Source organism: Coloeus monedula (assembly GCF_965178545.1).
Source record: "Coloeus monedula genome assembly, chromosome: 3".
In the NCBI taxonomy this organism is placed as follows: Eukaryota; Metazoa; Chordata; class Aves; order Passeriformes; family Corvidae; genus Coloeus; species Coloeus monedula.
The window spans coordinates 47881690-47898113 of NC_138783.1; the positions used below are offsets into that span (position 1 = coordinate 47881690).

General features: G+C 41.1%; 1 protein-coding gene across 1 annotated transcript in view; it reads right to left on the reverse strand.

Annotated features, from left to right (window-relative positions):
* Positions 1-6458, reverse strand: part of USP12 (ubiquitin specific peptidase 12) — a 32706-nt gene extending 26248 nt beyond the window's left edge. Inside the window, exon 1 of the mRNA XM_082279060.1 lies at positions 6407-6458. Within this exon, the coding sequence (XP_082135186.1) occupies positions 6407-6454 (48 nt within the window). The 5' untranslated portion in view covers positions 6455-6458. The remainder of the gene's footprint in view (positions 1-6406) is intronic.
* Between the last annotated feature and the right edge of the window lie 9966 nt (positions 6459-16424).

A 16424-nucleotide genomic window follows, 5' to 3' on the forward strand; every position in this document is an offset into this window, starting at 1 on the left:
ACAACACAGAACTATCACCTTTCCTAGTGACCAAAAGGCATTACAAGTAAAAGGGAAATTCAGTAATCAGGAAGAACAATGTTCCTGAACAAGTGTAAAATTAATGGAATTATTTATAATTTGCAAAAATAAATCCCAGTATAGAAGCACTCACTAGTGCTTTCACTTTTTTTTTTTTTCGCTATCCTTGTCTGTGCCACTAGTGAAGATATACAGAATTTCACAGCCTAATGCACTAATTAATGCACTAAGACTGAAGGAATCCTCTCTTAACGAAGAAATGCAGAATTCTGCTCTTCCAGTTATGTTTTATCAGAATACGTGAATTCATACTTTTCCATGCATTCATAGGAATCAGGATTAAGAGCAAAGAAAACAGCTATATTAAATCAGTTTATATTTGTTGCTTCAATTGCAACCAAGACTGAAATGCAATTCTTTTGATACTGTTTCCAGCCAGGAAGCAGCATCGAAATATGAATGTAATTAAATAATCCTTTTTGTTCATTTCGTTACAAATGAACATGCATTATTAATACATGAAATATTTGGATAGTTTCAGTTAATACTTTTTAAATACTTCCAAATAGTGTTATTTTACTAATTAATCAGTCTAAGACATATATATTCATATCATGTGCAGCTAAGACAAAAGATTTTTTGAGTATGAAGTAAAAACACCTCTGCCTGGGTAAGGAAAATTATACCAAATCACAAAATTAATTTCTCTTTGTATTTGATATGTCTACCAAGCCAATCTTTTTGAGCCCCACTGAACATTCACAATGTATTTTCTTTCACAACTACATATAGTCACACTTCCTTGTGTATGACAAGTGTATGATGGCGTATCCTTTTGAATACCCAAGTCAGAGACAAGTTAATATTTCAGAAAAATTACTACCTAAAATGCAGGGTGAGTGGGGAAAACACATTTGCTCAATCGTTGTTTTTGCTACACTGCATCCTGTGATGTGTTTCACATGCTTTTATTAACCTACATAATTCCAGTTTCAGAAAACAAATATATTGCTTTTATAACTTCCCATGTTCGTGGAATCATAAAAAGAATTTAAGTTTTTAAGAGGTGGTAAAAATGTGTTCCTATTCTGGTCTACTTATGTTAATACAACCTTCCGGTTTTACGCTACAAAAAAGATCTAGATTTTTTTTTCCCTCAGCTGAAAGATTAGGTACACCTTACTGAAATAAATAATTTGTTAAAAGCATTTAATTTTGGCAATCTTCCTAAGCTACAAAAACAAAAGTTAGCCCTTCCACATGGCTTTTATACACCTCTTTCCCTCAAGAAATTTGAGGAGAAAAGCCCCTTTTAGCCACATTTTTACAGAATCATTCCTATAAGTTTTAATGCAACTGAGTTGCTTCAGGAGCACATAACTGACCGATCTAAATATTCCAGTGTTGTCTAGTAACGGGATCAGGTGTTCACACTGACACAGCTAAAAATCCTGCTGCCAAGACTAGAGTCCAAATTCATATTTCATTGTTTCTTTGAGCTTAGAACTTGCAAGATGAATATACACATGTACGCGTAAAAAGAAAATGGAACACATAAATAAAATTATCCACCTAAATAATACGTCAACTAAATAATTCCCTGTGCTGGTGTAAATACTGCTTTACAACTACATAACTTCAAGAATTTTTTGTGTTTCATATTTGACAATTGTTTTATATTAGAGTCAAATTCCTACTTTGATGAAAATTGAAAACGAAATTGTCTAAATTAATTAGTATACTAAAAAGTGTCACAAACCCAGTAGTTTAAAGACCAAATAAAAACATTCATCTTTTATTACCATATTGTAGCATATTACAGCTACAAAAATGATGATGACAGATGTCACAACCATGCTTGAATCTTAGTATAATGTTTATCATGAAATACTCTCCTGATAAGAACTCCAACAGACAAGTGAACCTCCACACTGTGGTGTAAACTCTTACCCCAGCTGCCTAACAAATACTTCTCCAAAATTTCCTGTGCTTGCAACAGAGCCACCACAACAGAACATGTCCCTGAGCACTCTGGTCCACGGAGCACGGCAGATTCAGGTCATGGTGCCAGAGTGAAATGCAGTGGCTGAGATGAGCAGCAGCGGCACATGTTCCTTCTTGCCAACCATGCTACATGAGCAAGGTAGACAGCTGGATAAAGGAATGCCACAACACCACTGTTTCCTCTGTGTTACTTTAGTCCTTTCCTTCTCTGCTGGATTTTTCTGTCACCTCCTCATTTTGAAGTGGTTTTCCCATAACTTTTCTTTCCTTGCTGTTACTCAATTCTCCCTTCTTCCAGCATGGGTCCTTTGTATACCTTCCCGCGGAATCTGTTAACCTGATCATCAATTAATGTTTAAGTATTACAATTCATGCCTCAGAGGAGACAGTGCAATTAGAAGGAACAGGAGTGAGTACCTCATAGCCATTTCTGGCTGGCTGTAGACTCTGGCAAACATCAATTTACATGAAGTGCAGATTTCACAATCAGGTTTGAAAATCCTATTGTAAACAAACAATTCCTGAAGCAGTAAGAAAGCCCATAAATGCACACCTCTCCCACAGTTAGCTACAAATTTTTCCTGCAATTAAGAGTTTTTATAAAGCCTCTCTGCTGTGACACTCAAGGTAGGTGCACTGCAACCTTCCCTCAGCTGGGCACTTCCAGGGTCTGTTTCCTCTGTTAGGATGCCTTTCCCACACATGCTTGTTTGAACTCTAGTACCTCTGAAACATCTTCACCCTTGTGAAATGTGACTGAAATGGGCAAAAGGGTACTCATAACATAACTGCCCTTCAAGAGGAGGCAGGCAGGAAAAGGACAAGAGCCAGCCATTCAGCGTGACTCCACGTCTTAATCCTTTCAAAAACTAAACAAAAATTTGGATTGTAAGATAAGCAGAGGTCCTCGTGCAGAACACACTGTTACATCACACAGTCAACATCTAACCACAAACTATCTATTTGATGTCAGTGCTGAGGGGCTGAAACTATCACTGAAGACGTTCAGTGACAGACTCTGTATGCAAGATGCTGAGCTGCCAGGCAGAGAAGGGAATACATAGACAAATACCCAGAACATGAAGATTTTGATGTCTAATGCTACAGCTCCTAGATTAGCATAGTTTTAAAATATCATCACACTTTTCCAGGTTGTGCCAACATCATCAACCACTTTCTACAAGAAACACTGAAAACAAGTACTACTACCATTACAACTTCCTTGTCTATGTCTGAGGCTGACATCTTTGAGGCTTTTCATAGCTTTTAAGCTACAAATGTAATTTCTATCTTCTCTTTGCTTCAGTGACTCAAAGACTTGATACCTTTCAACTGCTGGCAAGAGTTTCCTGGACTCTAGACAACAGAAGCAGAAGTACTAGATGCAATCTGTGAGTATAGCATGGGGCACATCTTCCTTGTAGTTAGCCTGGGTTACTTTATCCCTCCTCAGCCATGCATAAAAACCCCAAACAGTTCAGTCAGGTAAGACTCTGACTGCAGTTTTACTCATGGATGAGGGTAAAAGATCAAGTTCTACTTTTACTGCAAAGACATTAAAAATAATTTAAAAAAATAGACCACACAATTTTAACCTCATGCATTTTGCAACAGGAACAGTGGCTAAACCACTCAAGGGCAAAGGTATTTCCAGTGCTTTTCCACAATCTCCAGCCTTGTCATTAAGACTTAGTACAGCACAAGGAAGCATGGGAATGGTGATATAGAGCAAAGAAATTTAAGGAAGTTGAAAGGCGACACAAGACTAGGAAAAATTACTACAGAAAGAGCTCTGGTATGAACACTGGGGTGTAGATCAATGAACTAATGGAGCATACACATAGGAACCAATCAACACAGATGGGATGTCCTCTTGGAAGACCATCCCCAAAAGGTACTACAGGTAAACTAAAAATACTGGTTATCACTCTTCATTGTACCCACACAACGTGCCAGTACTGCAAAACATAATATACTGCTTTATAATATTCAGGGCTTGAACAACGAGGGTAAGATGCATAAAATATAAATGAGTCAGCAGAAGCAAAACTTGAATTCAGATTTAAAAAAAAGAAGTCGTGAAATGCAGAATTGCAATGGAAGAGCTTTTTCAAAATAGTTCTAGACTGCTCTTAAAGATTATAAGTGTACATGCATGCTAGGTTTGTGTAGGCACAAACTGTCTCTTGAAAAAAATTGCCTGTTACTGGTTTTGTACTAAGTAATCATAAGAAGAGAAGTAACAGTCTGAGAGTTCTTGTAAGAGGCATGGGAAAAGGCAAGAAAAACTTGTGAGAATTCTTAGGTAGTTGTCTGGCACTTTATCAAAGTGTGTTGACACGATGTAAGCATTGCTGGAAAAAAATATAGTATTACTCAGCAATTATAATCCTTCTCAATTTTGTAAAACATATGCTTAAACATAAGTATTTGACTCTTGTTAAAATTAAAAAGATCTGCCTCACCACAACCACACTTCTGAACAGCTCCACAGTAACTACCAAGTGCTCCCTCACACTATCTTAATGGATATACTTTTAAGCACCATCTTATATTAACTGCCGAAAAGCTTTTACAGCTGGTATCCTATGCTAGGTGTCCCATATCACAATATTATTAAAGCTCATGGATCAGAAAGGCCCAGCAAAAATCTTATGCCTGGAGTTTATCCACCTCAGCACACGTGACAATGATTGGACAGATAATATCTAACTGCCATCAGAATTTCAGCTTTATGGATACAGATACTTTAGTTAGTAATAAGAAGATTTTTAGTTGAGAAAATTGGTTTGGGATTGACCTAAATCTCAGTGACATAACATCATTTCCAATAAACATACACACAGAATAATCTTAAACTATCTGCTTGGCCAGTCCAGACCTAGGGTTTGTATGCAGTCCAGAAGCAGAGCAGTGAGGTCTCACACTTGACCCAAATCAAGAGGCCAGCACTGAATTTATGCTGACACAAAGGCCAGCGGCCAACTCTGGGTGAAAAGATGTCAGCTAGAATTGCAAGAAAAGGAGATCACCCCAGCTCAGGAATCAATCACACTGATTCCTCAACAACCTGCCTCCAGAGAATGGAAACTCCTGAAGTACATGGTACATGTCCTACAAATCTGGCCACATAAAGATATCAGTATACAGCTGATAAATTCAAGAATTTATCAAGAATTTTATCAGACTCTTCTAATTCCAAACTGAAAGATGTCACAAAAAACATTATTCCAGTGACTAAACACCACCTGAGCAATCCCATCCTATGGGCTTCCAGACATTCACTCAAAATTCTCATGGGCCACCTCTGAAATATCTGTTTGAGACATTAAAGCCTCTTTGCAGCAAGATTCATGAAAACCATAAATCAGTTTCCAATAATATGAAATGTAAGCACTTCCCACTGTTTGATGTTATGAGACATTATAATAGCAACTCAGCAAATTAACAGAGTAGATGACAGAGTGCGTTCTTCCCCTTAATAATCTCTTTCCTTCCCCCGTGGAAACGGATTTGGTAACAAGAACTTTCACATGGCCACGGAATAGGTACAAGAGAGCACAAATGCAAGACCTTCTGCTATGAACCACCAGCACACCTCTTGCATGACAACCAGTAACTTCTACTGACTAAGGGATATTTCCTTCCTTAAATTCATCACTCCTCCATCAGCGAATCTACTGAGCCGCCCATCCCTCTTTGAAACAACCCAAGAGAGCCTTATCACATCTGTGCTTCTGCTTTTGGCTCTAATTCATCACGAGAGAGAGTAATGAGAAAGCAGTCACAGGGAGAAGCCTCCTGCGGGACCAGGATCGATGCACACCAGTCAGATCACAAGGAGCGCGCCTGGCCGAGCCCATCGGGCGGGATGGGATGCCCGCACTTGTCGGGGTAACCCGGGGAGCACCGGCCCGCTGATGGGCGATTCCAGCCCCAGCTCAGGCGCGCTGCACTCGGAGGGAGAGCAGGGACGCTACGGAGTGTGTCGGGAGAAGCAGGGCGCTTCCAGAAACCCGACCGTAACCACCACACGCCCGCAATAAGCAGCCCCGAGCTGGAGGCGATGCCCCCCGCTTTCGGCACACTTTGGGGAAGGCTGTGCTTGGTCACCCCGCGCTCCAGCCCCGTCCGCAGTCGGGACCCCGCTTCGCCGCCCGCCCAGCCCAACCCCCTCGGCGCCCGCATCCAGGTTGAGTCTCCCAAAGCCGATTAACTCCGCTCCGCTCCCGCCCGCCACCCACGGCAGCGCTCCCGCCCCGCGCCACGGACGCCGCCCCGCGCCCCCGCCCGGCCTCCCCCGCAGCCCGCCCCCCGCAGCAATGCCACCGCCCGCGTCCCCACCCCCGGGGAGCCGGCACAGCCCCAGCCCCTCACTCACCATGGTACAGATGGAGGCGATTTTGGAGACTGTCATTAGGATTTCCATCCGCCCAGCGCCATCTTCCGCCCAATCACAGCGCCGAGCCGAGCGGAGCCGGGCCGGGCCGGGCCGGGCGGGAGCAGGAGGGGAAGGGAAGGGAGGGGAGGGACGGAGGGAAGGAAGGCAGGCGGCGGGGGCAGCCCCCCGCCCCCGCCGGCGCGGGGCCCCCGCGGCCGGGCGCGCAGCTCCCACCGCCGCCACGCAGCCCCGCTCCCGCCGCCCGCGCCGCCGGCTCCCAGCGATCCCGCCCCGCCCGGCTCGGCGCGGCCCCGCCTCCCGCCGGGTCAGCGCCCGGCTCCCGCCCGCCCCTCCGCCTCTGCCCCGCCTCCCGCCCCGCCCGGGCCGGCCATGCTCGGCTGGCCGCGCCTGGCGCCGCGGGAGGGGTGGAGGCAGTGATCAGGTGCCTTGGTGGCCTGGGCGTTTATGCAGAGTCATCGAATCGTCAGCGTTGGAAGGGACCTCTAAGATCTTCAAGTGCAACCGTCCATCCAGCACTCCCACTGTGACCCCTGAACCACATCACCCAACGCCAGATCCAGACGCCTCTTAAAACACCTCCAGGGATAGTGACGCCACCACTTCCTAGGACAACCTATTCCAATACTTGACCACAGAATCACAGGATGGATCAGGCTGGAAGGGAGCACTGGGGGTCGTCTGGTCCAACATCCCTGCCCAAGCAGAGCCATCCTGGAGCACATGGCAAAGGATTTGCATTCAGACACTTGCTGAATGTCTCTAGGAGGGAGACTCCACAACCTCTCTGAACAGGGCAGCCTATTCCAGTGTGTGGTCTTGCTCATATTCAAGCAAACTTCCTGTGCATCAGTTTCTGCCTGTTGTCTCTTGTCCTGTTATTGGGGACCACCAAGCAGAGCCTGGCTCCATCTTCTTGGCACTTCCTCTTTAGATACTTATGTACAGTGATGAGGTCCCCTCTCACTCGTCTTTTCTTGAGGCTGAACAGGGCCAGCTCCATCAGCCTGCCCTCATAAGAGAGTTGCTCCAGTCCCTTAATCATCTTTGTTGCCTTCCTCTGGACCTGCTCCAGGAGCTCTATGTCTCTCTTGTACTGAGGAGCCCAGAACTGGACACAGCACTCCAGATATGGCCTCACCAGGGTTGAGTAGAGGGGAAGGATCACCTCCTCTTCTCTAGACTAAAAAGAGAGTAGTTGAAATCTAATGAGTAGGTGCTTGGTGAGCACTGGTAGTGGGAGAGTTGGGGGTGAGGGGAGTTGGTGTGTGATGGCTTAATGCAAATACGGAGCAAAGTCCAGGGAAAGAGTTCCTGTGTGGCCCAGAGAGGTGAGGAGAGTGAATAGGCATAACTCACAGCTAAACAATAAAAGAAAATTATGGAATGGCATTAAGAAAACTTTTGCCTCCTATCAGCTCAGTCACTCATGCCAAGATAACTTCCAAGTGACTTCTCTCGTCGCAACAGCAGCTGTAAAAGCTATCTCTCTGGGGTACCTCCCAGGAGGATGGGGATGTGGAAAGGCACGTGCCTATTAATTCCTGTCTTCTTTTTCCTGCCTTGGCTGTAGATGACCAACCCATTGGTTTCTGTGAGTCTGGGATTTGCATGCCCCCACCTCAGACATCTTGAAAAGTAAAGCTGATGTGTAGAGTAGTCATACCAAGTACTTGAGGGACCTACTTGAGAAAGAGCTTAATCATGTTGCTTGTCTGCAGACTGTAAGAGAAATCTGGATGACTTGTTCAAGATGTTGATACCTGCACTAAAGAAGCACAAAGCTAGCCAAGATATTTGCCACCCTGTCTTTTTTTTGTACATAAACAAAAATCTAGTAGATCAAGATGCATTATTATTAAAAACAATGCCAATGCACACAAGGTCTTGATCATAAATACATCCTTTCACTGTAAAAAATATATTTTAATATCTATAACATTAAATCATTACAATTTCTATGATCTTCAGAAGTAAATGTTCTTTAGCAACTAAGTTAATGGACTAGTAAATTTTCCTTCAGCTGAAACATAAAGAATATGACTTCAGAAAATATTATAAATTATGAACTCTACTGCAACCTGAAATATCCTGAAATACCATATAAAATCATTTTATATGATACCTGTCATCTAGAATTTTATATTTCAAAAGTATAGTACCTGAGAAAATGAACACCTCTTGGATGACTACATTCTGAAACTGTTGCCACAGAAACCATGGGGGAGGACAGCATCAGGGGAATGAGAAAGAATAGAAACAAAAGTAGTGGATTGGCCATTTATGAGCAAAAAAAGCAAGAATGGGTATTTAGCAGGATAGAAGTGTCAAACCTTCAGGTATCTAACAGTTCATCCACTGAAATACATTTGCTGCCAGAAACATCTCCAAAACAATTCCTTACACTATTAATCAGATCCACCACAACAGGTACTCCTCTATCATCCAGAGAAGACCAAATCTTCAAAACATGACAGGAGAAAAATAAGGCAATGTGCTGTCTCCCTGAAGCAGAAAAGCATGAAAAGCAACTGCACTATTGCAGAAGCTGATACCATTATCTGGGAGGTAATTCAGTTTGGAACCAATTATGTGGCATCAAGTAGAACCGTACGGGCCAGAGAATACGGCAGGAAATTTTGAAAGGCACACAACTGGAAAGTCAGAGATTGCCTAGAAGTTTCTTCCTGCTCATAAATTAGAGAAAGAAGGTAAAATATACTTGTTTTGAAATACTCTTTCTGTCTCTAGTTCCAAGGCAAAAATTCAATCATTCTGGAATATTGGACTACATTTTAAAAAGTGGGGAGAATATATGGCTGTGCTGGCCTGTATCTGGCAGATGTGGGTAATCGCGGCTAGAGATTAAGCAGAGCAGCTGGGAAGATGCTAAATTAGTAACATACAGAGAGACTGATTTTGTTCCAAAATGCTATGTAAACTGAGTTGCTGTGTTTTAAGCAAACTGGACTCAGGCCACATAGAACGAGGGGAAATACAGAAACACTTTCTATACTATCAGCCATTAAACTACAGTAAAATATGAGGAAATGAGGGATAGAATTGAAAATTATCCCTTAATTGTCATCATCAATCCCTTTGGGGCAATTGGAATTACTCAAAAATTAAGTATATTTGGTGAGATAAGGAAAAATAGGGTGGGTAGACCAGGACTGTACATATGTTTGTGTATGCTTGAGGCTACAGAGTTTTGAAAACAGAATGACTGTAATTCATAAACAGCATGGTAAGTGACCTGGTCTGAGAAAAGGTATCAGTCATGTCTTCTATTGCTGGGAAGAGACAAGATCCACTGACAAAAGGCAACCAGAGCATCTTTGCCAACTGGCTAGCCAATTTGCTGAGGAGAACTTTAATAACAAATAAGGAAGTTTCTTGATCACAAACCCTGGAGTTTGGGGTAATTTTAGCCTGTCTGATATCTGCTGCAAGTATAATACATTAGGATGCAAGCAATCAAGGAGATTTCTGGAAGGCATCAAGGATAACTTCTTGATTGTGGCTGAGCCAACCAGGAGTGTTTCACAGCTGGATCTGGTCTTCACTAACAAGAAAGAACTAGGGGATGTAGTAATAGAACCCTTGGTTATCAAAGCCTGAGCTATAGTGACTGAGGAGTGGAGTACATGAGCCTCTGCGGTCTGAGGAAGGAGAGTAGGAGATTACCAGCCCTGGATTTAGCGGATCAGACAAGTTTGTTCAGGAAACTGGTAGGTGGGATGCACTGAACAGCAGCACTGAAGGGTAAAGTTACTCAGAAAAGCTGGCAGGAGAGTGCCAGGATCCTATCAGTGGGAAAAATAGAGGTATTACTGAGAAAGCAAAATTGATATGCTGTCAAGATAGAAAGAGTAGCTAAATGAGAAATTAAATTCAGTCTGGGGTTATCGTAAGATCTGCATTGTTTGGTAAATTCATCCCATTCAGTTACAGTATATTTCAATATATACTCAAGTAGAGTTACTTAAAAATACAGTGAGCAGGTCATGTCTGCAGAGATGAGGGGTTTTGTTGTGGAGAGCGGTGACTGAAAAGAAATTTAGAGTGGTCAGGGACCAGTCTAATGCTATGGTATAAGCAAATAAGGGAATCCTTGCATATATAACAAGGGAACCAGGGATGGGGCAAGCAGGAAGGGACATGATTTCCCCCTTAGACATGGCACTGAACAGATTTTTGTGGTAATAGTGCACTAACCTCTGGTGTCCTTGTTGTCAAAAGAATGCTGAGAAATTACTTGAGGCAGGAGAAAATTCTTTGTATGGAGAGACTTAAAGAGCACAATCTTCTTGGCTTTTCAAACAGACTGGAAGGTGGCTACAGTGATCTTTAATCTTGCACAGTGAGAGGCATAACAAGATAAATACCTATAAACTGAAATGAAACAAATTTTAATTATAAATGGCACACATTTTTTAACAGTGGAAGACATTAATGGTTGGAATATGCTGCCAAGAGAAATGCCACCTACAGTATCTCCTAAGGGCTTCACTAAAGAATGGATTATTTTCTTACAGAGGTACATTAGTTGAACAGATACAATTATTTCCCTGCCCTGAAAATGTCTCGGAGCATATACTTGTTGTTATTGCATAACATCTGTACTACCACAACATCTAAGACTACAAGTCAGAAGCCACAGCGCTTTGCCTCCTCAGTCAATATGTGAGACACTAAGAGAAAACCCCATTCTATCTTCTGAAGGACTTACATTCCGAATGTACAGAGACACAAAGAAGCAAAGAGAAAATATAACAAAGGTAAACTGCTGCTGCTTAACCTGTGCCTCTCCTTGTTTCATAATCTTGTGGTTTGGCAAGCACCTGGCTTACTCTAGGGTGTGTGAGTAGGCTGGCTTCAGAAATTGAAGAGTAGGCATGGCACAGGTGTGTTTGTGCCTGTATCATCTCTCTGTGACTATAGATGAATCTGGGGGATGTCAGGTTTTCGTTAATGTTGCTTGACAACAGAATTGGTCCCACAAGTCTATTTAGCCCTGCACTAACCAGTCAAACCACCAGCTGGTTGGACTATTGCTGCATTACCTGAATGCAAACATACCACAGCTGTTCTTGGACTTGTACAGTGTGACTGCAAGAGCATACTATAATAGGATAATTCAGGTTGGATGGATGTCTCCAGTCCAACCTTCTGCTCATAGCACAGTCAGATCTGAGGCCAGAGCAGGTTGCTTTGTGTCCCACTTAGGGACACAGGTTCGTGTGGACTTGGCAATGCTGGCTAAACGCTTGGACTTGATTTTAAGGGTCTTTTTCCAGCCTAAATGGTTCTATGATTCTATATACCTCCACTTGTTCCAGACACTCTTAAATCTGGATCCAGACTGAATAGTGGGGGTGGAGGGGAGGCAGTTTTGTCCGTGCAAGAAAGCCATCTGAATTCACCATCTGTATTTTTATTGACACATGTCCCAGTGAAGGCCATCCACCATTCTCATGACAGATTAACCAGCCTTGCTATGGAAATGCACCTTACTTTGTGGTCAGTGGGCGTTCCAGGATTTGTGCTATGAGGCAATAGAGGGTAAGACATAAAAGAAATTTTCCCCAGCTTGTATCTCATAATTCCAAGAAAACCTGATGCTGCATAAATTATACAGAACTGGACTCTTAACACGTTATGAAAATTGAAACTGGATCCTTCTGGGGAACTGAAGAGACAACAGGAAATATATTTGGAAAATAATGTTATCAAACCACCTTGGACTAACTGACAGCTAGTGAAACATCTATATTAGTAAATTATTTTTGTAAATTACATTGAGGGTACATTTTCAGAAAATACAACTATTTACATAACAGTTGTACATGCTCTCTGGGAGCCATACAGGGGTGGTGCTGAACTACCTGATGTGGGAGGATCTGAGCAAGTAGTTAAACAAGTGATGCATTTTATGCATAGGTTCAAAAGCGTAAGTTGTCTTAGTTGTAATCATAAGCAATATATTAATAAATTATCTCAGGAAAGCATATAAAATGTACACATTATGATGTACAATTGTACTATAGATAAATATTATTTTATTTCTTAGCTGTTTTTATCAATAGATCTCATAATATTTTACAAAGAGATGTGAGAAATAACTATTATTAGACCAAATCTGTTAAGAAAATGGATTAGACAAGAGTTCTCTGGCAGGGTAAAATTTGCTTATGATGTTTTTTCCCTTACATTCATTTTAGAAGATCAAAGCTTTCCTCAGTAAAGGTGTTGAGTTTTGTTGGGGTTTTGTTGGTTTGTGTTTTTGGTGGTTTTGGTTTGTTCTACTTTTTTCTTATTAAGCAGAGGGCAGTATTTGTTTCTTGCAGAGTTCTCACACGGAGATATTTTGATACTTTGATATTCACAGCTCAGCTGATACTGGGCGTCTTGCCATATATGTATAGCTGGCATACAATTAATCTGCTATACAAAGGATAACCAGCATCTGAGAAGTCAAAAGGGAAAATAAAAAATGTTGTGCTACTAAACTGAATGAAAATTTCTACACAAAATATACATCAGTTAAGAGAGATGTCCAATGGACTGTAAAATGTAAGAATTTAGTTGTGTTGAAAATAACAGTAGATTTCTAAACTGTTATCACTGTTTGAGTCTTTAGACTTCTAAAAGAAGGTGGAATTCTAACTGAAAATAAAGTTCCAATTCACAGAAAAAGAGTCCATTTATAAAATGTTGACTCTTTTGAAAGATGTTACTGTATTCTGCAAGAGAAGTGTGTATAGCTTGGGTCTTGGTGATCTTGATATAAAAGGACATGGGCTAGGCACAAAACCAAGAACTGTGTGCTTTTTTACACTGTTCTGAACAGAATCTTTTGGATAAATAGGGCCACAGGTATATTTAAAAAGAAGGAGGGGTTAATATTGTAATGAAATGCTTTCAATAACAGAAACTTGTTAAAAATTAATGGCTTTGATCTTTGACCCAGGCACTTGAGATGCCATTGTTTCAGTAACTCCAGTTTCTCCTTAGTCTGAAACTCTGTGAGTCAGTGACAGTGTCTAACACTAACTTGGAAAATCCATTATTAGAGGTAAGAAGTGTAAGATGCTTCCTCAGTCTCTGTGTTCTCTACCAGAATACCAAGCAACACTTCCCGTTGCAGTCAGCAAGGTTTTATTTTTGTGATCTGCGCAGCAGTTCCCCAAAAGCAAGATTAGCTATCATGGAATAACAACAGTGACGCACAATCTGACAACAGGCAGCCTCCAGGTGAAGAGTTTGTATCGTTACAGTCTCCCCCACTAATCAGTTCTCTACAGTACCAAGATATAAGGGAAGCTAAGGAGGAATATGTAAACCAGCATGGAGATAGATATGCAGTAGAAAAAAATATCCAATAAGAGGTAGAAAAAAATACTGGAAACTGCTTTGGGGAGAGAATAAATTTGTTAAAGAGCATTTACTGTTAATGGCCTGTGTCTTTCATGACACTAACAGGTGGTGAATTACTTTTGTTTTAATTGAGACATATGTCACAGCAATATCTTGTCCTTCCGCTGATTTAAAGCTATTGTTCAAGTCCTTGTTGCAATCAGTTCTCAAACAATGCTCTCTTTGTCAGCAATACAGAAGTAGAATGATTTTGATTTCTTCTCTTGCAAGATTTATACCCTGGAGAATCCACAGTTCCCCTCTGTACTTGCAGATGGTCAGTTAAATACTCCCATCTGGTTATACTTAGTTTTTTCTAAAAACAAAGCTAAATAAAAGTCCACAAACAAACAAAACAAAAAAGAAAGGAAAAAAACCAAACTAAGAAAAAAATCCAAACCCACCAACCATCAACAAGTTATTGCACAAGCAGCAGAACTAATAAAGCTCCATTTCGTAGAGTTTGTGCCCTGTGTCTTTATACTGCAGTAATCCAAGCATCACCTCTTTGTCCCGTGTGGTCTCATCTCCTCCTTCCATTTCCCCTGCAAGTTCATTTCCTTCTCTCTCCCTGCAGCACTTAGTGCCATTTGCCCTGGGGGATTTTTTCCTTGTTTTGTCCCTTCAGCTGCCTCTCTCCCTTGGATAAGTTGCAGCTACCTTGGAGCAGCTCATATGCTGATTAGGTCACATTGCTATTTTGCTTATTCCATGAAGGACTCCACAGCATTTCACAAATATTAATTAGTTGATCCTTGACAATAACCCTGCTCCATATATAGTGCTATTATTCCTATTACACAGATGGGAAAGTTGGTCCAGTTTATCCTCGTTTGGTTGAAATTTGGTCAAGTTTATCCTTTGCTAATTCTCTGTTTCACTTCTCCTTGACTGACCATTAATTTGTTCTTTTCTGGCTGCAGTTTTTGTTCAGAGCAGCTATTGTTGTCTCATTGACAGGCATTGTCAGAGTGTAGGCAACTCTCATTATTTTATCGCAAGCCTTGTGATATTTGATAGCTCCCTTGCAGCCACAGTTCCTGGGTTCAGGTGATGAGGATTACTTGAGAAATTCACCTTATTATAACAAGTTTATGGCTCAGTAAGCTAGAAAGCTGAAAAATGACGGCAGGACTGATAATGTTCAGGGTGAAAATAAAAGCACATGTACTTTTTAAAAGTACAACTGTTAAAAGGCATTTGTACCTTGTGATGTCAAGGGCTCTGTCTCAGGTTCATAATTTAAGATACTGGTATGTGTAAGACTGCAGAAGCTACAGTCCATTTCCCACTTTGGAAAGGAGGCAGAAAGCCAATCACTCAGTGAAGGCTAACATTTTCTGACCACAGATTCAAACTCTGCTAAAGCACCTAGGAAAGAATATGTAAGTGGAATTATAAACACATGTGAAGTGCTCTAATGTAGATAACAGTGAGCTTTTCACTCCTGTAGTTTCTGGATGTGATTCTTCCTTCCTTCTTTTTCTTTCAAGAAGATGCTATGAAAGCAGGATAGGATTTTCTTTTGGCATCCGGAAGGTATTTGGAACTAGATTCAAGACAATAATGTTTACCGAAAGATTGTTACCATGAGTTTGCAATAACTCTGGTTACTTCATGCATTATTAAAAAGAGCATTTTGTAGCACTATTAAAATAGTAAACATTCTACTTTGTCTTTAGGCATTCATACAGAAAAACAAATTTAATCTGGCATAGTTGGAACATAAATTTAAATTTGTGCTTACTGGAGTTCAGCTAACACTAAGTAAAAAACATTTCTTTACCTGAAATGAAACTAGCAATATTTTATATAGTCCTTTCCTTCCAGCAAGGTTCTTTGCCATTTTATAAGTAATTAAAAACAATTATGTTAATAGCTGTGATCAGAACAATTAATGAAAAATGCAAATGGCTACTCCAGATGCCAATACGCTAATAGAATGCCATAGAGTATTTATAGAATAGAAAATTATTCCACCCACATTTTCACTATGTGCTATTACATCCATCAGATGTAATAACTGTAACACCTTTTTTTGTTGATGATTGTGATCATCTTCAGTAATAGCAGAAAGCATCTCAGAAGTAATGGGTGCACAGTAAGCAAGTTAACAGGGACTGTTGTGTATAAATTGGAACACTGATAATCAAGAGAGGTGTGTGGGAGGTAGGGGCAAATACACAGAGCCTGCTAAGTGTGTGGAGGCTTCAAGAGCATGGAGTATTTAGCTTGGTAAAATGAAAGTGTAAAGGAGATATTCTGTGCAAATAATTACAGAAAAAGGGCAAGCATCATTGTTCTTCCAGTTAGAAGTACACTAAGATCAGACATAAACAAAAGAGAAAATAGCATCCTAATCATTAAGCCAGTTCTTAAACTGTAGTTAGTAACTCCCAAGAGGGCTAGCAAAGGGCTCAAGGTTGGAATGTGAAAGATCAGATTTTTAATCATATATTTCAATATTAATTCTATATGTACATTCAGTACATTAGCAAAAGAAAATCCGCACAAAAATCCCCACATTATGCAGATTTACTACTGGCAGCAGCTGAGTTCCTCCATGACAAAGGAGCAGAAT